This window comes from Triturus cristatus, chromosome 6, assembly GCF_964204655.1.
Source record: "Triturus cristatus chromosome 6, aTriCri1.1, whole genome shotgun sequence".
NCBI lineage: Eukaryota > Metazoa > Chordata > Amphibia > Caudata > Salamandridae > Triturus > Triturus cristatus.
In genome coordinates, this window is record NC_140589.1 from 860888979 (window position 1) to 860914381 (window position 25403).

General features: G+C 47.3%; 1 protein-coding gene across 1 annotated transcript in view; it reads right to left on the bottom strand.

The window, feature by feature from the left end:
• Positions 1-25403, bottom strand: part of LOC146817971 (chitin synthase chs-2-like) — a 504051-nt gene that overhangs the window by 271551 nt on the left and 207097 nt on the right. Inside the window, exon 5 of the mRNA XM_085609725.1 lies at positions 6325-6414. Within this exon, the coding sequence (XP_085465851.1) occupies positions 6325-6414 (90 nt within the window). The remainder of the gene's footprint in view (positions 1-6324; positions 6415-25403) is intronic.

Sequence of the window (25403 nt, forward strand, 5' to 3'; positions counted from 1 at the left end):
ATATCATCATTTAATCCTTCTGTATCTGTCCGAAGTTTATAAATCCATTTTTGCTCTTTTCTAAAAAGGTAACCCGACACATCACTTATGTGACTGGGTATATATGGCTTCTCCAGGACAGTCCATTGGAAATCCGTTTCTAGATGTGCATGCTCCAGGAAATGTCTCGTAAGTTTAGTGTTGTTTTTCTTGCAACGAAAAGAACTTTGCGGGTCGTCATACCCACATATCGTGTGGAGCAAGGACATGTCAGCATATAAATCAGATTGGTACTATTGCAATTACTATAGTTACTCTGCAACCAAGGTCTCGTGGTGCCTATATTTATCTCCTTCGTATGTTTGGTCTGAGGGCAGACTGAGCAAATGCCGCAAGGGTGATGCCCGACAGCTGGTGGACGGTTCCACAGTGTTCCACCAAGTTTCCTAGGGAGCTCTTTTGGGCGTGTGTCAACAAGTCGATCCCGAATGCTGCTTGCCCTTTTGAACGCAAACAAGGGTTGCTCAATTTTCTCTCTCCCATGGTTCAGAAGGCGCCAGTGTCTTTTGACAATCTTCTGGATGGCATTGCTTCTAGTATTGAAGGTGCTCACGAAAGTGAGTCTAGTCAGAGGTGGTTTAGGGATTGGAGCTTCCAGGAGGGCCTCCCTATTGTTGTTAACCGCTCTCTTTTTTGATCTTTTTATGAGTGAATTAGGATAGTGTCTGTCCCGTAATTGTCCACAAAGATTCCTAGCATGCACCTCAAAGTCCTCTCTATTGGAGCAGTTCCTGCGAACCCGTAGGAACTGGCCATATGGTAGATTCTGGCGCAGGGACTTCGGGTGGTAGCTCTTGTAAAGGAGAAGTGAGTTCCGCGCCATAGTGGACCAAATCCTGATACAACAATAAGGTGTCCCACTGACCCCTGTTTCGTGTGTTATACAACACAAAAAGGCACCCCGGGTCAAGAGTGAAAAAGGAGTGCTGGGAGAACACTTTTGAAGGACAGTTTCCCTCAACCACCAGTGGGTGGTATGCTTAATTATTGGGTAACCTATTCGCACTGCAAACCTAGTCGCAGTGCAGACTACAACACCCTCTCTGAGAGGGATGAGCTCAGAGATGTCCCGCCACCCTAATTATGATGCGACTGCCACCGCAGCGGTCGCATCAGGCATTTTAACATTGGGGCGGGTGCTGCTGGCTGCAGCTCCCTCCACAATGGTAAAATTACATGTTGTGCACTGCGCTGTGCCTGCCACCTTGTGCATGGACATGCTTGGGGGGTACCATGGGTACCCCCCAAGTGCACCCCCCACTGCCCCTGGGGGCACACAACGGGCCCCCAAAGCAAATCCCCACCAGCCTTTTCATGGCAGCATCGCCACTAGGCACCGCCACCATATATGTGCCCCAGCTCTGCCCGGCGGAAAAGTGGCAGACGGACTTTCCATCCGCCACTTTATCCACCGCCATTGTAATCTGGCGGTCGGTAAATCAGGTTACGATGGCGGGTGGGCGGAGTCACTACAGCCTGACCTCACGACCCGGCCGGGGGATAGTGCCAAATAGCTACCACAGAGAAAAACGGTCGTGGCCTACCTAATAAGGGTGTGTGTTACTGACACTTGCTCCAGGGGGGGAACGTCATGTCACATCCTGCTGCCTCCCAGAGCATGGGGAGTGTCAGTGATGTGAGGAAATGGAGGTGGCAGTCCGCTCAGCTGCTCACTATCTGTTTGCAGGCTGCAGCAATTATGGTGTTCGGCTGGCTCCCAGCACTGCTCTCTGCACCTGCAGCCCACCCACACGCCCGCCCGCTGTGGACCCGGGTGCTAAATTATTCTATCTATGGCCGTCAGCCAGGAGAGTAGAAGAGTGAGATAAAAAGTAGTCTACCCACCCAGCCACACTTGACTTCAAGTAGTTGTCACTTAACTTTCAGTGTTATTATAACACAATGTAATACTGATCAAATTAAATTCTAATGTCAGAGTGCGCGATCTTGTTCTCAACGGCCCGCCGCCTATTGGGGAATTAAATCTGTCAGCCTACTGACCCTATGAAGGGTACATATGCCCGACATGAATGTAGACTAGAACAGAGTTGAGGTGGGTGACACAGGCAGACAGTGAGCCAGCTGGACAGGGCATTGCTGCGCGCTGCAGAGATAGTCAATGTTTCACATAATTTTCAATTGATTCGGGCTGGCGGTGTACCTGCCAAACTCATAATAGACCCCAGTCTCTGAGATGGAAGTAAAAAATTCTAAGCTGGGCAAGGCAACAGACTGTGACCAAGATAGGCTCGACAAGGCCACGTAGCCATTGGCGGATGAACAGGTGGAGCTGCTGCCTTTTGGCGGGAAAGCTCTGAGTGGGAGAAAATAAAAATGTGCAAACAAAGAAGGCCCCTCGTTGGCTGGATACTTTTGGCGAATTCACCCAGTGAAGAGTTTTATGTTTTGACTTAGTACCTGATTTAGAGTTCGGCGGATGGGTTACTCCATCACAAACGTCCGCTGTATTACAAGTGCTATTTGATATAATGCATTCATAATGCACTGGATGGAATATCTGACACGTTTGTGATGGAGTAACCCATCCGCCAAACCCTGAATCAGGCCTAGACACTTTTATGTAGCTCGGATTCCTCCAATGAGGCAAGACTGCAAGCTGTAGCTGAAAGGGTTCCACAAGGCTGGATACCCTCTCCAAAACGTCATGCTGAAATGGATTTGCTGCTGCAGAAAAGCTAAATGCGGAAGTATCCTGAATCTTTGTCCCAGCTGCAACACACTTAACTTGGATGATTTGTCCCAGTCCTTCTGAGGTCTTTGGAGCCAAAAAGATTCCAAGTCCCAGGATTTTCAGGATGTTAGGAGGAGTACACTTTAACATAGCCATGGTTCCCAGGACCTCTGGAACAGCACTTAGAGTTCAACACTCACTCCAGCAGAAGCCACCAACAGAGTCCAAGGCAGGTCCAGTTAGAACTAGTAAGCTGGGCTCTTCAGGTAAAGGGTCTTCTTATAGATTTTTATAGTTCTGTTGCTTAACAGTTGGTCAGCCAGGTGACCAAGGAAATCCTGGGTACAAATGGGATCAGGTTCCACCTTTCAGATATCCTCAGATTTCTCATCAGCGTGTACAGTCCTTTTACTGTCTTCCACAGGACCAGTAGTGTTGTTAAGAGGATTCCCAGGTATGCCACATTTATGCCTGGCACTAGATTGTGGGTGGGGTGACTCTGGGCCCCTCCGAAAAAAATAGGAAAACAGTTCCCAGAGGTAACCCTACCCACTTTCACAGCAGTTCCTGTGTGCCTTACTGCAAACAATCACACAGTGGCCCTCTTTGCCCGAATCCTAAATTGTGAAATTCTTCTCCGTTTGTGCAGATTTGTGTGCCCATTCCCATGCCTGATCACAGAAAAGTGATATTCCTACTATGTGGTCACTTCAAATCAGTACTGAGGTAGCTCCTCACCTACTCAGATTGGTGTCTGTCTGACTGTGGGAGCAAAGAAGGGCCCTGCCCAGGTGTCAGCCAACACTAGCCCGTGACAGAGTAGGCCTCTTTGAAGTTAATCAGATTCCTTGGCGCAGCCCAGATGGTCATCCTGCCAGTTTTCTTACCTCATCTGGGGGGCTATTTAGCTGCTAAGTGACAGCTGGAGATATTACAAATCAAGCTTCATATTCTGTTGTGTGACCTGTGAGTCACAGATCAAAGTTGCGAAAGGCCATAAAGAACAATTTAATCTGTCACAGTGGTCTCCTCACTGAAGCTAGCATAGCAGGTGATTCACTGCACCATTAACCAGTGGTTGCGAACAACCAGTCTGCATTTTACTAATGCACTGTTCCCAGCGCAGGCGCATGTTTGCATCTCACTGGAAGAGTGCACTTTTGGCCATTGAGTGCACAGTCACTGCCAGCATCAAGTCTACCAAATTAAGAGTGTACGGATTGGGACTGTGCACCCTATATGTAATAGGGCACTGAATTAATTCAAGCACAATTCAGGTTAGCATCTACAGACCATTAACCGATTAACTATTCGAACATGTAGACCAATCTTACAAAAAGAAAAATCATGTTCTCCTTCATAAAGATGGCTTTTGCCAGTAGTATACTATTTGATAGTGATGGCACCTGATGCCTCTCATTCTGAACGGGTTTTCAATATCAGGCACAAAAACACATAGATAAATAACCCTTGCCACACAGTTGTGGTATTGTCTACGTAGTATCCAAGTTTATCTCATCAAAATAGGGAATAATGTACACTTTCCATCTTATCCACACCTTTAACCTTTTGATATTTGTGCTGCTGTTTTGTTCCTGCACAAATTCCTCCAAGTAAGAGGAATTTTAGTGGGGGTGCACATACAGTTTATGCCCACCTCAGAATCTGATATCGGTACAAGCACCCTTTGCCTTTACCCTCAATTTCCATGGTACTCAGAATGAGGAACGTACATGTTATAAGTAAAACTCGCATAAGATTGTAATGGCCTCTGGTCCACAGTGGTATTGTGGAGAGCTGAAAAAATAAATAACTCAAGTGATGCATACATCCTTCTCTCTGCATGTTTTTCTTACACACACATATATATATATATATATATTTATAGACCCACCAAAGCAACCAGTGTGGAGATACCACTTAAAAGAAATGTTCGGTCTTAAATATTAAAGTGAAAAATGAACTCTAGAAAGACATTGTAGTCTGAAGGTGTGTGCTGTAAAAACAGAGTCCCTGCCAAACTGTGGGCATTGCAGAATTGTGAGAGCGTGCAGCTGTCTTAGAGAAACACTACAAGGCCTCAACAATGGCTCCATTGCTAGTGGAGAGAAGCGCCAATACAGCAAAATGTGATGTCACCCAGGGTACTGAAAACGATTGCACTGGAGCCGAAGACAACTCTGAACTTTCTTGTAATTTTGGATTTATGAGCTAAGCTTTTTAGGTCCGTAGTTAGACATGACTTTAAGATTTAAACCCACAATTGTAAGTATAGTATACTTAAATATATTGGGGCAGATTTATAAGCCCCATGCGCCACTTTTGCATCACTTTTAACATGGGAAAAGTGACGCAAAAGTGGCGCAAGGGGCTTGTAAATCTGCCCCATTGTCTTTCAGCCAGCTGTCTTCAACCATTCCTCTGTTTTTGTGTCATTCCCATTTTTCTTTGGCCTACTACAGCATTCAGAACAGGTAAATGGGTCAACCGACTTCAGCCATTGACTAAGGGGCTCATGTATGAAAATTTGGTTTTGCGATTCTCAAATAGCGAATTTTAGAGAATCGCTATTTGAGAATCGCAAAATGAGATGTATGTAGGATTTGCAAAATAATTTGCGAATCCTACATATTCCTTAATTGCGAATTGCAAATAGAGATTCGCAATTAAGGAATTCCTTCCTGTTCATTTCTATGGGCTAGGAGACCCATAGGAATGAAGGGAAAGACATTCTCAATTTGCGATTCGCAATTAGAGAATCGCAAATTGAGAATGCAATTTCAAGGGTGCCAGGGTGTCAAAAGGACACCCTGTTGCACCCCTGAAATATGTATGTGTGCACATCTGGCGCACATACATGCCCTAAGGGCATGTATGTGCGCCACATGGCACTTTGAAAAAAGCCAAAAAGTGAATTTTTCAAAGAAATCGCAAATTACCACCAACTTGAAGTTGGTGGTAATTTGCGATTCCTTAAGGCCAAATTGCACTTTTTCTGAGCTTGTTACATTGCATTTAAGGAATTGCAATTTGCGATTCCTTAAACGCATTCGCAAAATAGGGAATCGTAAATTTTGCGATTCCTAATTTTGCGAGGCTGTTTTTCATTCATACATACCACTAAGCCCAATTGCGATCGCAAACGTCGAATGATACATATGGCCCTAAATTCACAGTGAGTGGGGCATTCTGTCCTTTCACAAGGAATGCATTCTCGCTAAAAGTAATTCCCTTAAATGCTGACTACTACTATGGCAATGTGTGCTTTGTGAGACCCAGAACTATTTTTACTTTTAGCCAATGTTTTTTAAGATTGACTAGGACATGGCAGCTTCCCGAACAACGACGTTTTGCAAAATCCATGCAAAGAAAAACAAGTATTGACAAAATCAAAAGACTGTCAGACCTTTTGGCTTTGCTAATACTTGTGCTTATTTCTTTTCCTTAAAGTCTATTATCATACCACTCAAGCAAAAATATCGAAGTAGACAAGCCATCGCAAGATTACTACTCTGTCTGCCTTTGTTACTATTGCATATTACTATTAATGTATATTGCATATTTCTCTATAAAGAATACCAAGTGCTCTGTACCTAAATATTGATGTGATAATCTTCAGCATTTCATCAAACGTCTCATGCCACATTGTTGCACAGAGATAAATCTTGACATGTTCTGTGGTGCTGTGAAAAGAAATCACATGCTATGTCAATAGAAGAGGAAAATGCAGTCAGAAGGTTCGTCAATCACAGAAAACAAAGGGCTAAAATGAAAAGACGCATGACATACATAATATGTATGAATGATGAGAGAATGCTCAGCGCTATAGAAAAGTAAATGCACTCTTCATAGAGATACACAGGCATCAAAGAGACTAAATGAAAGACAATATATACAGAGAATCAGAAAGATGGACCACACTTCATGGTAGCGAAAATACATATTAGAACATTGGATTGTTGCGCTCCTTTAAAAACAATTGTGTGCTCAAGGCTTCTAATGACTGGTAGAAGCCCGGAGCATCTACATTCCAATGTTTGTTCACAGCAACAGCTGTGATCAAAGTCCTCACGGAGCCCAAGGGGATTTTAACCCCCATGGGATCCGTGAGGCCTTTGTTTTAAAAATTAGATTATTCTGCCCTCTAGGGGTGCAATGTTCTAATGGCGTTAGAGCCCTCCATGGTGGGCACCACCGACAATTAAAGTACTGCTCCGCTGTTATAGGCCCGAGCCAAAGAGGGGTCCTTTAATGGCTGGTATAGCCTGCTACCGCGGGCTCTAAGGCTATATTAGACCAAATAGAAAGCCCTGCAAAGTATACAGGGTAACACTTACTAACGTTTGACACAACACAGCGCAGCAACCAAAGTTGCCGTGCTGCTTTGTGTTGAGGGGGAGATTAAAACAAAACCATGTCTAATAAGATACTGCCCTGTTTCCTCTCCTCCTCAAGGCTGTCTGTCATGTGCCAATGCACATACCCTTCCACCACAAGCCAAGGGTGTGTGCGTTCTGCCAAGCGTAGTTTTGTGCTTGAAAGGGGCAGTTCCAGTACAAAAACTAGACTTCAATACTTTTTCCACTTTGTATGTGTGCTGCACAATGCAGCACCCATGCAAAGTTTGAAAAGTATACAGAAATTTGAATATTTCTTCTCTGTTATGCCTGCCTCTAGGAGACCTTGGGGGTCTATTAGGATGGCGGTTGGAAAACCATTCCGACCGCCATGGTAGCGGAAATTAACTGTCTGCTGGTACCGCGGCAAAACCGGTGGTCCGATTAGGATCAACCGCCAGGAATATTCAACCCGGTGGAACAATGCCACGAAAGACCACCGGTAGCGGTGAAAATCTGTCCGCGGCAGTCGGATTCACAGCAGAAACATACCAAACCGCTGCTAGGCCAGCGGAGTGACCGCACGTACAATTAGGATTCCATTGAGGTGACAGTGGGATGATCCACTGTTTCCGACCGCTGCAATCGCAAAGAGTGATTAATGGGAGAGCCGGTGTAAGGGCTGTTGCATATCCACTGCCGCGGCCGCTCCGTGACAAATATGGCGGTCGACAAAAAAACCACACAACAAGGCCACCACGTGTACACATCAAACTAGCCCAGCCCTCAAAAACACCTAACACACCCCAATGACCCAATGACACCCCCCCCCATGGCAACCTAAAAAATACAAATCCCAGGACAGCACACGCAATACACCTGACAGCAACACTCCATTTTGACTCACCCACATAGCTGAGTAAAAAGCAGCCCGTTCCCTGACCAGAATCCCTTGCAATACTCCACCCCTAAAGGAACTAAACCCTACAGCACAAAGGAGAGGCAAACCACCACACAGCTCACCAGCACAACAACACCCCCCCACTCACATCACCCCCACCACCCTCACACCTGCACCTCAAACCATTTGCACATCACACACCATAGCACAAAAGAAAATGCCCAAATTCACTAACAGTGAGTTGTCAGTCATGGCAGATGAAATAATCTGAGTAGAATCACAATTGTTTGGTACACCTGGTCCAACAGACACCATTAGCCACCAGAGCACAAATGTGGAGAAGGATTGTCGACAAGGTCAATGCAGTAGGGACCACCCCGCGCTCCAAGAAGGAGATCATGAAGCGGTGGCATGACCTCAAGAGGCTGGTGAAACAGAAGAGCTACAAGAACCGTCAGCTGGCTCAGATGACTGGTGGTGGCTCTCCCATTCGACCAAGAACATTCACTGCATGGGAGGAGAAGGTGCTTGCCATACTGCATCCAGAGAGTCTCACAGGAGTACCCGGGGGAGTGGAGGCTGGTAAGTACAAACAAATGTCTACCATTACACTGCTATGTAATGTCTTGCACAACTACAAATCTACACCTCCTAGGCCTAAATTGTATCATCTGCTTGTGTACAGGCAGCCAGCACTACAACTCCCACCAGGCCCCCTTCTCCTACCCCTGAGCAAGATGTAGCACTTCACCACACCCAGAGCATGTGGCAGCCATTGCATTGTTCACCTTCACTTACCAGATAGGTAGCCATCTTCCCAGGGAGGGGTGTTTGGGGGTGGGAGGCCTGCACTACAACTCCCACCAGGCCCCCTTGCCCCAACCCTGAGCAAGATGGAGCACTCGCCCCACCCAGAAGCATGTGGCAGCCGTTGCATTGTTCACCTTCACCTAACAGCTAGGTAGCCATCTTCCCAGGGAGAGGTGTTTGGGGGTGGGAGGCCTGCACTACAACTCCCACCAGGCCCTTTTGTCCCAACCCTGAGCAAGATGGAGCACTCCCCCCACCAAGAAGCATGTGGCAGCCATTGCATTGTTCACCTTCACCTAACAGGTAGGTAGCCATCTTCCCTGGGAGGGTTGTTTGGGGGTGGGAGGCCTGCACTACAACTCCCACCAGGCCCCCTTGTCTCACCCCTGAGCAGGATGTAGCACTCCACCACACCCAGAAGCATGTGGCAGCCATTGTATTACAACAACCACAATTACAGGTAGGAAGCCCTCATCCCAGGGAGGGTTGTTTGGGGTTGTGAGGCCTGCACTACAACTCCCACCAGGCCCTCTTGTTACACAGCTCAGCAAGATGGAGCACTCCACCACACCCAGAAGCATGTGGCAGCCTTTGCATTGTTCACCTTCACCTAACAGGTAGGTAGACATCTTCCCAGAGAGGGGTGTTTTGGGGTAGGAGGCCTGAGCTACAACTCCCACCAGGCCCCCTTGTCCCACCCCTGAGCAGGATGTAGCACTCAACCACACCCAGAGGCATGTGGCAGCCATTGTTTTACAACAACCAAACTTACAGGTAGGTACCCATCTTCCAAGGGAGGTGTGTGTGTGGGTGGGAGAGCAGCACTACAACCCCCTCCATCCCCCTTGTCCCACAGCTCAGCAAGCTGTAGTACTCCCCTACCCACAACCATGTGGCAGACACTGTACCTCTCCAACCACACTCACAGGGAGGGGGTATTTTGGTTGGAGAGCAGCACCACTACTCCCCCCAGGCCCACTTGTCCCACAGCTGAGCAGGATGGAGTACTCCCCCCACCCAGAAGCATGCGGCAGCCATTGCATTGCTCACCTTCACCTAACAGGTAGGTAGCCATCTTTTGCTCTCTTGTCCCACCCCTGAGCAGGATGGAACACACACCCCACCCAAGAGCCATGTGTAGCCTATTCCCTTTCTCTGCTCCACTTCACAGGGAGCCAGCAATCCTAACAGGGAGGGGTGTTTGTAGGTGGGAAGCCAGCACTACAACTCCAACCAGGCCCACTTATCCCACAGCTGAGCAGGATGGAGCACTTCCCCCACCCAGAAGCATGCAGCAGCAGCCATTGCATTGCTCACCTTCACCTAACAGGTAGGTAGCCATCTTTTGCTCTCTTGTCCTACCCCTGAGCAGGATGGAACACTCCCCCCAGCCAAGAGCCATGTGTAGTCTAGTCCTTTCCTCTGTTCCACTTCACACGTAGGTAGCCATCTCAACAGGGAGGGGTGTTTGTGGGTGGGAAGCCAGCACTTAAACTCCCAACAGGCCCCCGTGTCCCACAGCTGAGCAGGTTGGAGCACTTCGCCACACACCCAGAGAGATGTGTCAGAAATTCCACCCAAATGTGCCAACAGAACAGGTAAGTAGACAGTGCATGCACCCCGCCATTTCACTCAAAAAGAATGGAGCCATATGACCACACCAGCCCTCACATCTCACCAAACTTGGCAGAGATCCAATAGCCACTTCCAGTGTGCAGACAGCTAAGCGTATGTAACTATCACAGCAACCAAAGTGTGACTCACAAAATCACATGTTGAAGAAATTCAGTGCACAATCACTGAATGCTATCTGTAAGTGCCCTGGGGGCAGAGCATCAAGGACCATATGAAGACAAAGCAAGCATGGTCTGTAGTACAACTAAAGCAATGCACATGACATGACAAAGGTATGCATGAGATAACAATGGCTTCTCGTAAAGTTGTTGTGCCGCTAGTCGTTAGATGACAACATGTCCTTGTAATCACAAAATCTGCATGTGGCGCATGGTATATATATTATATATATATATGTACATTGTATGTACATTGTATTGTACATTGTATGGTATATGCACAGTACTGTGAAGACATACAATGTGATAACTAGTAAACTGTGTGGAGTATGACCTGTAAACAAGATACATCTAACACCTAGCTTGAGGAGTGCACTTCATTGTCCATTTCCCCTCTGTCCCACGTGTGGCCAAGAACTGACAGTAGAAGATGATGATACCAACCTGCAGAGCCAGTCTCCACCCCCTGAACATGGACTCCCTGATGCTGACTCCCTGGATTTCGAGGATGCAGAGCCAGAAGCCAGTCCATCAGGCATGCCAGGACGCAACAGGTCCCAGGACCCCACTGTCTGCCCCCCGCCACCACATCACCAACAACAACCAAGCTGACCTCTGCTGTAACAACCTGCGTGGCCTCCACCACCACCAGTGCTGCCTGCAACACTCTCCCTGCCCCAGAGGATGAACACCCCACCCCAAAATCTGAGGAGGGCCGGGAGAGTACGCGAGTGTGTAGAGTGGTGACGCCACTCGTCCGGGACTGGTTCTGGAAGATTCCCGTGAGCTCCGCCTGCTGCTGAGGTCCATAGACACCTGCATGGGCCAAATTGTGGACCTCTTGGGCCAGCTTGTGGCAGTTCTGAGAGACAGGCCTGTGGCCCAAACAACAGCTCCAACAACAACATCAGCAGACAATGGCCTTGTTGTACATTTTCACTCACCTTCAAGGGAAGTAGCGGTTGATGAGCTGTTGACGCAGGTCGACACCTTCCTCCTCTCCACTATCCTCGTTACTGGACAAGTGTGGGTTTGCAGGTGGGGGCCTGAGCTGCTCATCAGCGTCCAAGAGAATGGGGTCTCCTTGCGCAAGGCCAGGTTGTGGAGAATGCAGCATGCAACTACAATCTGACACACCTTTTTGGGTGAGTACATCAGTGCACCTCCGGTCTTGTCCAGGCAGCAATATCATGATTTCAGGAGACCAAAAGTATGCTCCACCACACGATGTGTCCTCCGATGGGCATCATTGTAGCGGACTTCACCCGGGGTCCTGGGATTCCTCAGTGGGTTCAGCAACCAAGGCCGGTTGGGATATGCAAAGTCACCTAGGTGTGAGATACACAGAACAAATTTGTAACATAACTGTGGCAGAGGACAGCATGTCACACGTGTAGCATACTACATGACTCTGCATACTCACTCACAATCCATGCACGCTCCGGAAGCAGATTTGCCATCATCTGTGGCACAATGCTGTTACGCAGGATGCACGAGTCATGGGAAGAGCTGGGAAATGTGGCACAGACATGTGAGATTATCATATCCGCCTGGCACACCACTTGCATATTGATAGAATGGAAATGTTTCCTATTCGTGTAGATGTGCTCACATGCCTGTGGTGGAACCAGGCCAACATGTGTGCAGTCAATGGCACCAACAACATTAGGGATGTGGCCAAGGGCATACATTTCACTCTTCACAGCTGCCAATTCATGCCTCCTGGGGAAATGGATGTATCCGTCCATGTAGGCCATCATAGCGGACAGGACAACACGTAGCACCATGCTGAACATAGTTTGCGACATCCCACCGGCGCTGGACACCATGTACTGGAATGATCCAGTAGCAAAAAAATGCAGGGCCGCCATCACCTAAGAAGTTGGTGTGAAAGCAGTCGGGTAGGTTCTGCGAGGCCGCAGCTGGGGCTCCAACAGAACACATAGGTCTTGTAGGGTGGGTCGATCCAGACGGAATTTCCGTATGACGTCCTCATCCTCCATGTCTGCCAGCACTGTGAAGGGACGATGCACATTTTATCGCCTCCTAGTTGAGATGAAAGGGAACACATGTCAATGCAATCCGCCATGAGATGTGTCCAACATCTCACGTTTTGACTGGCCGCTCACTTCAGCTTACAGCACAACTTACATGTAGGGACACCTTCAGCTACACTAGTCGTACACTTGTCCAGTTTTCACACAGTCAGTACCTCCAACACAAATTCTGACTATGTGAATGCCCAAAGTACATGTCCATATCTTGCGTAACCAGCCCTGAGAGTAGTTCACACAACATATGAGTAAAACAGCAACACTGCTGGCTCCTACCTAGCTGCTGTACCTGACACACCTTCTTGTGTAAGTCGAATAGGGCACACATCAACAACACAATGAGCACAGTCTGTGCATTAAGATCAAGTATGTACATGAGCAAAGCAAACTACACAGTGAAATATGCACATTGTGTAGTCAGCCATTCATTACTGTGTGTTGCTTAGCCAGATCACACATTGACATGTGTACATATTGGAGAGTCCATCACAACACTGATCTGTGTACATGCACAACAATATCACAAGTGACATGTGAGGGAGTACATGCCAATGTTTGCAATCATGTGCACTGACATGGCATGTGTAGTCAGCAGTGGGCTAATGATACACTGGCATTGTGTGCACTATCTTGTGGCATGATTCAGGTGTCTACTGTACACTGTTGAGAACTGGCCATTGCAATTGACACAGCATGATGTGTCCATAGGTGCTGTTAACGTGCTTTGCCACCCAAATCATGGTCATAGGAACCAATGTATAGTAGCCATATTGCGGTAGCGACCGCCTGGCCCCTGCGGTGTGCCACCGCCAATGCCCATGCCCTTACAACCAATGGGAACTGCAATCGCGGTAGCACAATGCAATTTTAAAAATCTGGGAAGGCGTGCTCCACCACCACGGGGCCAGTCATTTGATGCAATTGGAAGATGCATGATCGCAGTAGCGACCGCCTGGCCCCTGCAGTGTGTCATCGCCAATGCCCAAGCCCTTACAGCCAATGGGAACCGCAATCGCGGTAGCCTAATGCAATTTTAAAAATCGCTGTAGGCCTGCTCCGCTACCGCGGGCTGGTCATTGGATGCATCTGAAAAAGCTGACCTGGAACACCAATTGCAGCAGCTTAGAACCACTGAAAAAACTACCCCAGGGGGCTATATATGTGTGGGAGAGAGCCTTACATTTCCACTGCTTCCAGACATTGCTTCCTGACACTCTTCACGTACCACTGCTGCTGCTCCTGTCTCCTGGACCCAGACACTGCTGCCTGACACTCTTCACCACCAAATACTGCTGCCACTGTCTCCTGGACCCAGACACTGCTGTCTGACACTCTTCACCACCAACTGCTGCTGCTGCTGCTCCTGTCTCCTGGACACAGACACTGCTGCCTGACACTCTTCACCACCAAATACTGCTGCCACTGTCTCCTGGACCCAGACACTGCTGTCTGAAACTCTTCACCACCACCTGCTTCTGCTCCTGTCTCCTGGACACAGACACTGCTGCCTGACACTCTTCACCACCAACTGCTGCTGCTCCTGTCTCCTGGACCCAGTGATGGCGAGGACTGAGAACACCAGTGCCTGTCCCTTCACCACAGTGGGGCTGGAGGTGCTGGTGGGCGAGGTGCTCATACAGTATGGGAGGCTCTATGGTGCTCCAGATGTCATGGTAAGTGTTTCAGAGTGGAAGAGAAAGTGCAGGGAGTGCACACATGAAGTTGATCTGCTGCACTATGTGCCTGAGAGTGTGGGTTTGTGTGATACACTGCCTAGCATGCTGACTTCAGGAAAATTAGGTTTTTAGCCTATTTCACACATTCCCCGGTCTGCATTTCAGGATGGGAGGGACATGCAGTCTTTCTGCAGCCATACAGGGACACTGCAAGTATGGAAAGTGGGGGTCAGGACGGACTTTGTCTGTGCTAATGGATCTTTGAGTCCATGAGGTTTTTCACAGGCTCATTTGTGAAATGAGATAGATTTTACGTCCAGAATATACTGATGGAAGTGTGTTTGACTCTATATTGCCACCATGGATATGTAAGCATTATTCACAAGAGTGAAATGCCTGAGGGTGACACTCTTGGAGAATAATTCACATATGACACATCAAATTGCTGTACTTCGATAATATCATCCTTCCATTGTTTTCATTATGTATTCTGACTCTCATGGGTAGGCACTGTTTGCCCTCTCTTTGTACCTGCATGTGACAGTTCTGATGCCCCACGTTAAACATTTGTGTGAGCCCCCCTGGCCTGCACAGTCACTGCCCAATTTGACAAGGACCATCACTGAATGGACAGAGTGAGACATATGGGTTGTCTGCTACCCTATCCATCAAAGAGCTATCTCAGGACTGTGGTTTGCACAAGACAGATCTTGTGAGAAGGGTGTGAGATTGTAAGATAATGTCCCTGAATGGGACCTCTATGACACAGTGAGCCATTCACGGGTCAAGGACATTGATGGCTGTGCAGTGTTGGACACAGTGAGTCTGCCCCGACACACCATTTCCAATGTAATGTATGTCTTGCTCACTCTCAAACGGAATCTCAGGTGTGGGCCTCCTTCACATTGCTTTCAGTGCTGGCATTATGCATGTGTATGAGATGAGCAGGTACTGTGTCTATCTTCATACCTGCAAGCATTTTGGTATGATTATCCCATGCTTATGTACCACGTGTCATGCTGTATTGTCTCCGCTAAAAGTTGTGCTGAGTTTGTGCATGCTCCTGTGCTGAGAGATAGTGGTACATAACCCAGTGTCACTGAAATTTCCCTCTCTTGTCTCCCATGCCTGCAGCTCAATGTCCACCAGGGTAAGGCCGTATGGAGGGCATTTGCAAGCAAGGTGCGGGCTCTGGGTATCTCCATCCTACGACACACACACACTGTCACAAGAGGTGGGATGACATCTGCCGGCTGAGCAATAACGTGGCAGAGATGACGCTGGGGCTGCTCCCTCGGACTGGCAAGTTGACACGCCTGAGCATGACACCACTAATGGCACGCATCATGGCAGTCACACAGCCAGAGCTGGATGCACGTTTGAAGGACCATCAGCAGCAAGCTGGGGGTGAGAATTCTGGGAAGGGTGACTTTGGTTGTGAGTGACTGCATGTATTCCAAACCTGAGCCAGAGCTGAGATGTTGCTAGTGTGATGCAATGGCTTGTAAGTGGCCTCTGTGCTGGATGCAGCTGTCATGCATTTTCGCTACATGTACTTTCTCATGTCATTGATGTAATGGCCCTTGACATTGCATTCTGAGTTGTGGCCCTATGGCATCGGCTGCGTTGGGGGAGTCATGGACATCCAATGGCAGTGAACGGCAGTGTGCCTCATCTGAGTGTGCTTTCATCAATGTCTGCAGTGCCTGACCTCAAAATTGTGAGAACTACACATCTGACACCAATGTGCAGCTGTAGTTGTGCCACAAAGCACGACATGATGGATGGCATGAGCTCATGGCCCTTGCAAAATGATATTTTGGAGTCTGTATCTGTGTTTTCCCCTTATGATGACTCCATATGTGACTGTGACAACATGTTGGGAGGTACATCTTTTTCACCCACAGGGACCTAGGTATGCTCAGAGGGATCTTTATGTCTGGTTACACGGAGGCACGGGCATGATATTTGGATGTGTGGACATCACAAGGGTCAATTATGCCAAGTTTGCATTATACCATGCAATTTTTGACTTTAGAATTAAGGTTGCACGATGTGACTGCACAGGGTGGTCTGCAACATAGGGGTATCACCATCTTGTTTTGTGAGTTGCTTGCATATGATGTTTATGTGTGTGGCACTAAACTGAACCTACGTCTTTGTTTCTTGCAGCATCTACCGAGGGCACAGAAGGACAGGGGACGGACACCAGTGGTGATGCATCAGGCACGACTGCTGCACATGAGCATACTGACACTGATGTGACCAGCGCCTCGGAGGGGAACATGAGTATGCTTGAGGAATCACAGCCATAGACACCAACCTCAACGTCATCTGATGCCAGTGGTGACTCCTCTATGTTGGCAGGCACAGGGAGTGGGAAATCTGCCTCCTCTTCCACCACACATCACCCAGTGCCCACCCTCCCAGCTACTTCATGGAGGGGATTCATTCAGACGTGGGTGTGCTGTCCGGTCTTTGTCCTCTACAGTTTCAGCAGCCATTCAGCTGTCACAGGCTCAGAGTCCAGCTCCAGTCCCTTCAGCCAGCCCCCTGCCAGTGGCTACATCTAACAAGAGTGACCACACACCACAGTCCTCAGGATCAAGATACACCACACGCAGCACACAACAGCAGCACCCCAAGCGGGCCAGAGTGCAGACACCATCCCCCAAAGAAACCAAAGTCACCCCAGAGCCCAAAGGCAAAAGCCCTTCAGGTGACACTCAGGGGCATCAAGCCAAGAAGCAGGCCTCAGGCTCACAAGCCTCTAAAGCATCCCCATCCAAGGTCACTCCCGTCCCAAATGCGTCTCCCAAGGACAAGCAGACAGTTGTCGTGCCTGCTGTGAAGCTGGTGGCTGCTAAGAGTCCACAGAAAAAGCCCTCTAAGGCAGATTCACTCACAACCTCAACTCCCATCCACACCCCTGTGAAGCTGGGAAAAGAGGGCACTGTAGGTGGTTCACCTGGTCAACAGGGGATAGAGGGGAAAAGGCAAGGCCAGGCCAAGCATACCGCCGGATCCAGCAGATCCCCAGAGGGAGGGCCACCGCCTGCACCTGATGCACCTATTGAATCCACAAGAAGTGGAAAGGCACCCCTCCACATTCTCCCTCCCACACTGTGTCTCACGGCAGCATGTCTCTGCCTCCACGTGCCACAACACCACCCGGTCCAAGCAGCTCTCCGGCTCCCAAAGCCACTGATGGCTCTACCTCAGCTGGTCCTCTCTCTCCCAGGTCCAGTCCTCCAACTGGCCATGACACTCAGCTACCTCCCAGTCTGACTGACAGCCAAGTCTGAGGCAAAGTCCCCCTCACATACCTGTCTCTTACACCGCGGTGCCTGGACTGCCCATTGTTATTCCCTAGCTGTGTTGCTGACCATGGCAGTGTACAGTCTCACCCATTCCCTGTGCAGGGTCTCATGCACACATGTGCCTACTTAGAACTATGGACTGGCCACTGGCCTTGCTTTTCTAAATGTGTTTGCCCATTCCCTGTGCAGGGTCTCATGCACGCATGTGCCTACTTTGAACTATGGACTGGCCACTGGCCTTGCTTTTTGAAATTTGTATGCCCATTCCCTGTGCAGGGTCTCATGCACACATGTGCCTACTTTGAACTATAGACTGGCCACTGGCCTTGCTTTTTGAAATTTGTTTGCCCATTCCCTGTGCAGGGTCTCATGCACACATGTGCCTACTTTGAACTATGGACTGGCCACTGGCCTTGCTTTTTGAAATTTGTTTGCCCATTCCCTGTGCAGGATCTCATGCACATGTGCCTTCTTTGAACCATGGACTGGCCTAGTTTTTTTAAATTTGTTTGCCCTTTCCCTGTGCAGGGTCTCATGCACACATGTGCCTACTTTGAACCATGGACTGGCCACTGGCCTAGTTTTTTAAAAATTTGTTTGCCCTTTTCCTGTGCAGGGTCTCATGCACACATGTGCCTACTTTGAACTATGGGCTGGCCACTGGCCTAGCTCTTGTGTACGTTTGATGCCTATCTGTGTAATATGTAATAAAGACAGTTACTCCTGTTGTCTGCTTTGTCAGTGTCCTTGCTAAATAAATAGTTTTCTGTATGGGTATGGTTTAGAGTGACACATGCTGTGTATGCCACTTTAACATTGCCAATGGCTTGTTTCACTTTTTCAGAGTTTGACAGAGGTGACAGGCACTTCAGTTCTTCTTGGCTTGGCTTGGGGGTGCAATGATGGTTGTTTTCTGATGACCTACTGTTATCCTAATAATTCTATGGTCAGGTTTGCTAAATTGTACACATGTCATGTTTGAATGCACTACCAGCACAGAGGGGAATTCTATCCACAGGATTGCAGTCAGGCTGGCCAGGGTCCATCATGTCTGTGTGATCTTTCTTGATGTGTGAACAGCAGTGTTGTTGTATGGTCATCTTGTGATGGACTTTCTTCCTAGTCACATGGGTACATTTGAATGTGTGCACTCGAGTAGTCATGAAGTGTGAAGGGGTGACTTTGTCAGTAGTGTTGATGTGTGTGTGCCCCTGCAATGCCAAATGCACACGTGTCACCCATGAGCTGAGTGCCTGTTTGTTTGATTTGTCAGCCCTGTGCTTCTGATTGTGTGTACATGTGGGAGTTGTAGGTTGTGCACTGTGCAGTGTGTTGGTGTGTCCTTGCACTCCTGGGGGACACCTACTTGTTGCTGCCAGTTGTGGTGAGTATGCAGAGTGTGTGACTGGCAAATCTGTGTTGTGTTTTGTTGATCAGCCATGTGTCTTGTTACTGTTTGTGCTCACTGTGCATACCTGCTCAGCCACACTGACACTGTGGGTGAGTTTTCGCATGCATTGCTGTCGCTTGATCCATTTTTAGCTCCAGTATGGTATGTGGGATGTGCAGTTATACCATCCCCTAGCTTTACGTATGATGCCTATGATGCCTACCCATTGTGAGTGACTCCTCTATGTATTTGTGTATGGTACACTCCTGGCCTGTCCACTACTGATGTACAAACCACTTCACTCTCATGTCACCTATCCCCCTGGGTTGCCAGTGTGTGTGCCTCACCACCACTTCATTTGATACACTAAGCTTTGTGGTGCTGATCTGTGCTCATGACCAATGTGCCACTCAGGACAGTTTCCAAATTAGTTATGTGTGATTTTCTTGTACTGGCTATCAATCATGGGTGCTCATGTGCAGCGCAACTGTTTGTGCGGCACAGTCCTCTGTTCATGTTGTTTGCACCTGGATGTCCTTGAGTTGTGCATCTGTGAGTGTTGGGTTAGCTGTATGTGTGTTTGCTGAGGTACTGCTACCCTTCCTGAGTGTGATGTTGTCTGAGTGCTGTGCTGATTTGTGTTGTGGGAGTACATGTTGTGGAAATGAGATGTGTGTGCTACTGATTTGGTTGGTGTGCACACACTGATTGGCCTGCTTGCAGTGCTGTCAGTGTATGTTGTCTTGTACTTGCCTGGTGTGCTTCCCCTGATGTCCAGCTGAGTTTGCAATGTGATGGATTGGCATGTGCATCTGTTGTGTTTTTGTTTTGGATGTGCACAGTGTTTGGCCTGTGTTGGCTCTTTCTGCTGATAGGTGCTCTGTGTGAGATGTTCTATTTGCATTACATTGTGTGTGAGTTGTTTCTGCATTGTGATACAGTCAGATGTGTTTGCAAGTGTAGTTTACTTTACTTGTGTGTGTGTCACATGCAGCCAGTTATATTGTGGTTGCTGGTCTTGTTTTGAGTGCACACAAGTGCTATGTGCTCCTATCTTTGAGCTGTCACTTGTCAGGATTGTGCATGTGCATGCATGTGGTACACTATGACACCATGTTGACTTGATGGGTGGTGTGGTATGTCTGTCTGTGTTAGCTTATTGTCCCATTAATCCCAGTTTGTGTCCATGATTTTATAGAGATGATGCACTTCTTGTTTGTGTTGGGGTATGGTGTCTGTGCATTGGTCCTGAGTGACAATGTTGTGTACTGTTCTGTCTGGGGTCACATTGCCTTACACTGTTTGGCTGGCCATATGTGGGCTTGTTGGACTTCTGTGTATGTTGTTTGTGAACATTGTGTTTGGCTATTTGTTTTGCCCCAGTATTGGTTCAGGCCTTCCGTGAGTGTGTGTTTGATGTTTGTGTATGCACCCCTGGGCGTGTGATTGGGTGTCAGTGTACTCACAGGACATTATTTGCACCATTCTGTGTGTTTAACACTGGTGTTGAGTGGTGCATGTGTGAGGTGGGTAGAGGAGGGGTATGTGTGAAGGATCCAACTTGTGTTTGACAGTCAGGAGTGTGACAATGAGCCATGTGTGTTGTGCTGATGAAATACACATGTCAAGTAAGTTGAGACAGATGTGTGGCTGATCACTGTTTGACATCAGACACTTCCTATCATTCCTGTGCGTATGCATGGCTTGTCTTGGTGTCTCCCTGAGTTGTTGCACAGAGGTCATTGTGGTTTACGTTCACTCACTGTGCCACCCATGTCTGAATTGATGGACTAAGTGTGGTGTGATGTGTTCCTTCTCTTGCATGTGATGTCCACATGCTTTGTGGCATGCTCCATGGCTTTCCATCACTATCCACCTCACTTTTGGCTAGCCCATTTATTGTCCTCCTTTGCTGCTGACATCTGGTATGTGTATGAGGCTGTGTGTCAGTGTGGGGTGTGTCTGACTGACTTGACAGGCAGTGTGTACAGTTAAGTGGTTGTTCATATGCAGTGTGAGTTTGCTTGACATGAGTGGAGGGTAGGTGTGGGGAGGAGGGTTGAACTGCTCCTGAGCTACTGTGCAGGGTGTTCCTCTTCACACCCACCTTCTGAGACAGGCTCCCTTGGTTGTTTGGTGTGTGTGGTGCAAGGGCTGGGTACACCTGGCTGGTTAACTGTGCAGGGGGTCACAGGAGGGGCACACAGCATGTCCCCTAATGGGTGTGGGGGCCTAGTGTGTGAAGGGTGGAGGTATGGCCCTATGATCTTTGTGGACTGCCCATGCCTAGCACTGGCCCTGCCTACTGCATTGTGAGCATGTTTTCCCGTGTCTGCACCGCTGCGGTGCCGTGACCAGGAGATTGCAGTGATTTCGCGGTTGATGGGTGACCTGGACGTGGAGAGGTGATTTTGTGACAGGTAGGACATGTGTGGGTACACGTGTGGATGTGTTCCTGTCCCCACCAGAGTCTCTGGTGTGGACAGGAACCGTATATCAGCCCAGGAGTTGTGTGTTGTGGTTGTGTGCGGAGTTGTGTGATTGCATTGTCCACGATGGTGCATTACTTGCTGGTAGTGGATCAGGTACAGCACCGGAAAGGCGTGTAAAGCAGGATCCATTGCAGTCGGGACCGGGTGGAGTGGACCGGGAGTCTGGTTTCATGCTATGGTGTCATGCTTCTGCCGTCTCTGGTTGGGTGGTTTCTCTGCTGCGGTGTGGCGGGCTGTTTGGGGCATCGTGATTTGTACAGCAGACGGGACGTCATTCCGCACGGTGGTGGGCCTCTATTGGCTCCCACCGCCGCGGTGGCGGGCACATTTTTCTGGCTGTTCACATCGCACCGCGGCGTACGGGAAATGGGCTATGTTTGCCCATTGTAATATGGCGAGTGTGAGGACCGCTGCTGGCATGTGGAAAATGACATTTTCCGCCAGCACCGCGGAGGTGCCTCTGCCCGCCATCCTAATGGGCCCCCTAGTGTTTGGCGTAAATCCCTGTTTACAATTGTTAGGAGATAGGTATCTGCATCTAGACCCATGGATGGTTGCATGGGAATGCCCATTACCCCTTTTTCCCTTGCCAACCCCTCCACAGATTAAGGACAACGCACACAAAAAATACACACCCTCACTAAATTCCAGATGCACCTAACATATTAGGAGAGTCCAGTATCTCATGTGTGACATCATATTTGAAATATTACAAAGAAAAAAGAGAACACTGATATTTAAAAACTAGAAGATCGAATATAAGTAAGATGTGTGGCACATTTAACTGTAAAAATAGGTAATTAACAAAATTAATTTATAGAGCATTAAGTACAGTTCACAAAACCCTGCTGCACTGTACATTGTCGATTTCTGGTAAACAACATAAAGTATTATCGTCATCTTGGAGTGCCAGCGCTTCTCTTTACCTGTAAAGATGATATGTGAAATTATTATTGATAATTTTTTACTTTCTTGATTCAGAAATAAACTTAATTTAAACAAAAATCTTATACTTTTAAACAGTTGTTAAAAAATATAAAAAATACTTAAATTAATTAAGTACACAACTGTTAACTAATATTAATAATAATGTAATAGAAAAACAAATAATAGTGAGGGTGGGAAAAGTGTTTTAAATTGTGTAAAAAGTAAGATTTATGCATTAAATAACATAAGTATAATTGAGTTAATGTACAGTATTTTTTTATTTCATTGCTTCCAGGTTAATATTAAATATTTTAAATTATTTTACATTTATAGTATACTTTCAAATATTTGTTAATTTTTATAAATAATGCATTTTATTTCATTTCTATATACTTTCCCAGAGGGAGATCCCCACACCAGTGGTGGACATCTCCACCGAGAGTTGAAAAGTTACTAGTAGTAATTTTACATTTGTGAATTATGTTGTAGGATGCTCACCTCTTCATTGTGGAAGGTATGTTAGTTCACACCTAGGTGTAAATCTCCACTAGGTAATGGTGAATGAATATAAAAAGAGTGGTCAGTCATACTGAGCTGTTGGAACAGAGCACCACATGAGTAGATTTACACATGTATATTTACCCTTTTGAGTTGTACCGATTGTCTTTAGGGCTGTCCACCTCCCAAACTCTTTTATACCAGGTACCTAACTCACAAATCTCCCACTTCGGACCTCCTGAAGTTTACTGTCTTTGCATATCTGGTCCATATGTATCTGCAGATCTATATGCTCTCAGGTCCGATTGTCCCTGACTCATTCTGTATGTCTATGTTTCATGTACTTAACATTTTAGGTACATTGCCCATGTTTTAGTGGAGCTTGCCTTCAGTACGGTGAGGTGAGATCCTCAATTTTTCACATTTAAATGTCAAACACCGTTCTTCAACATCCAGAGTTTTGCGTTTAAAGTGATGCATGTGGCAGTCATGAAAGGGTAGGGAAAAAAGGTATTTCTGAAAGGCCAGGCACAGGATGGGTTGGTCACATGTGAACTGTGGAGTTCAGGTATTGGCCATAGGGCACGCCAACCACCCAATTAGTTTGTATAGCGCCTGAATCACCCCCGAAGGGGTATCTCTGCGCTGCGGAAATGCGTGAGTAAGCTGACACGATAAGCGTCTAAAACAAAACAGTTTTAAGAGGCCTTCTGAATTGTAGATGATCCCAATCTCTATTGTATGTTGGGTGCAGGATCTGGTGTGACACCAGGCCTTGTAGACAACCTCCACTGTGTACTTTCAAAGTCTCTGTGTAGTGGGGGTTGGTCTTTTGTGGAGACGTAGGAGCAGGCCCTGGCCACAGTCTAAGTCCTGTGTCAAACATGTCCAACATATGGCTGAAAGGCGTGTGCAGTGAAAGCTTGGATGCTTGCAGAGTGTTGGGTGCATGACCTAAACACTGCATCTATATGAAGGGGATGTTATTTGTATATCCAGGTGCTTGTACTGGTTGTAGGGTGTGGGTGTCAATGGCAATGCTGATGAGTAGGCCGAGAAGCTCTATGAGCAGCATCTACTTTTTGGGTATGGTTTTTCAAGACTTCTCATCTGCTGCTTTCCAGCTATCTTTGTGAGCTCAGTCCAGTGGAATTTAAATTTTGCATGTTTTCTTTTGCTCGCCTTTTTGAGAATTCTCTAGCCTGTATTCCAGTAGCATGGCACTCTTGCTAGCTTTCCCCTGCTCTGCTACTCAAGCACAAAGATAGCGCTGTAATTATTTCTTAAAACTCCATGGCTGGATTTGTGGAGATGCCGTTGAAGTGTGTCTGCATTAACTGTGAGTCACTTTGAGCTTGCCGTAGAAACCACTGTCTGGTTATCTCACAACTACATTAACATTTGCTAGCTTATTTTTTATGTGACATAACCCGTTGTATGTGATACTGTTTTGGAGTTATGATAGAGGGTACTTGCTGTGCTACACCTGAAGTTGGCTTACTGCTGATCCTCTGGACTGTTCTAGCAGAGCTCTGCACATGGCCAGTTCATCAAGTAGCCTTTTTCAGGGAGATGCTTTTCTATGACTTGCTCACAATGATGTTTTATTTGGCGACTAAACAAATGGGTTTGCATGTGGGTGCCAGAAAAAAAGATATGTTGAATTGACCGGGATATGTAGTTTACTGTATAACCTTTGATGCTAATCTCTTCATAGCTCCATCGAGATGCAAATTGTTTCATTTTCTGTGTGGGATAGCTTGCGTATTTTCCTAGCGGGTAGTCCTGCTGGGGACTTCTACTTGTATCATTGGATGCACCTATAGCTGTCCTTGGGTCTCTGGGTGGTTTGCTGACCTTTTTAAATTTGTAGTAGAGGGTTTGCCTCTGATCCTCCGGTTCACTCCTTAAGTGCCATACTTCATAATTTCCGGATGCAGCTAGTATTCTTCGTTGAATGTCTCATCTTTATAGATGAACCTTACCAGATGGTTTGACCACTTTGCGGAGACTAATGTCCTTGGATGGTGAAGCGTTTGGGGTTTGTACCATTCCCTTCACCTAGCCTCTAGTGGTGTTGGGTCAGCAATTTTTACATTCCTTGGGCAGGGTTCTGAGCTTGGATTCTGGTTGGTCAAGGCAATTTACTGATTTTATATATCCTCTTTAGTAAAATTTGTGACAAACAAGGAAACTTAGGGGATAATGCCTTGATTACTTGGCACACGGCAAAATTGACTTGTAAAATTACATGGTTCTATTTCGAAACCTCCTTACAGGAGGAGGAGGTTAAAAAGTGGGTGAACAAGCTTAGTGTAGAAGGATCCTACATGCCCCTAAAATGTGGGTTTTGTATGGAACTGTAATAAAATATAAGACAGAATAAAATATGTAAACTGGAAAGGGTGTTTGGAAACAATATTAAAAAAGATTGTAATATAAAAATATCGTTCCATGAATATTGTGATGCCAAA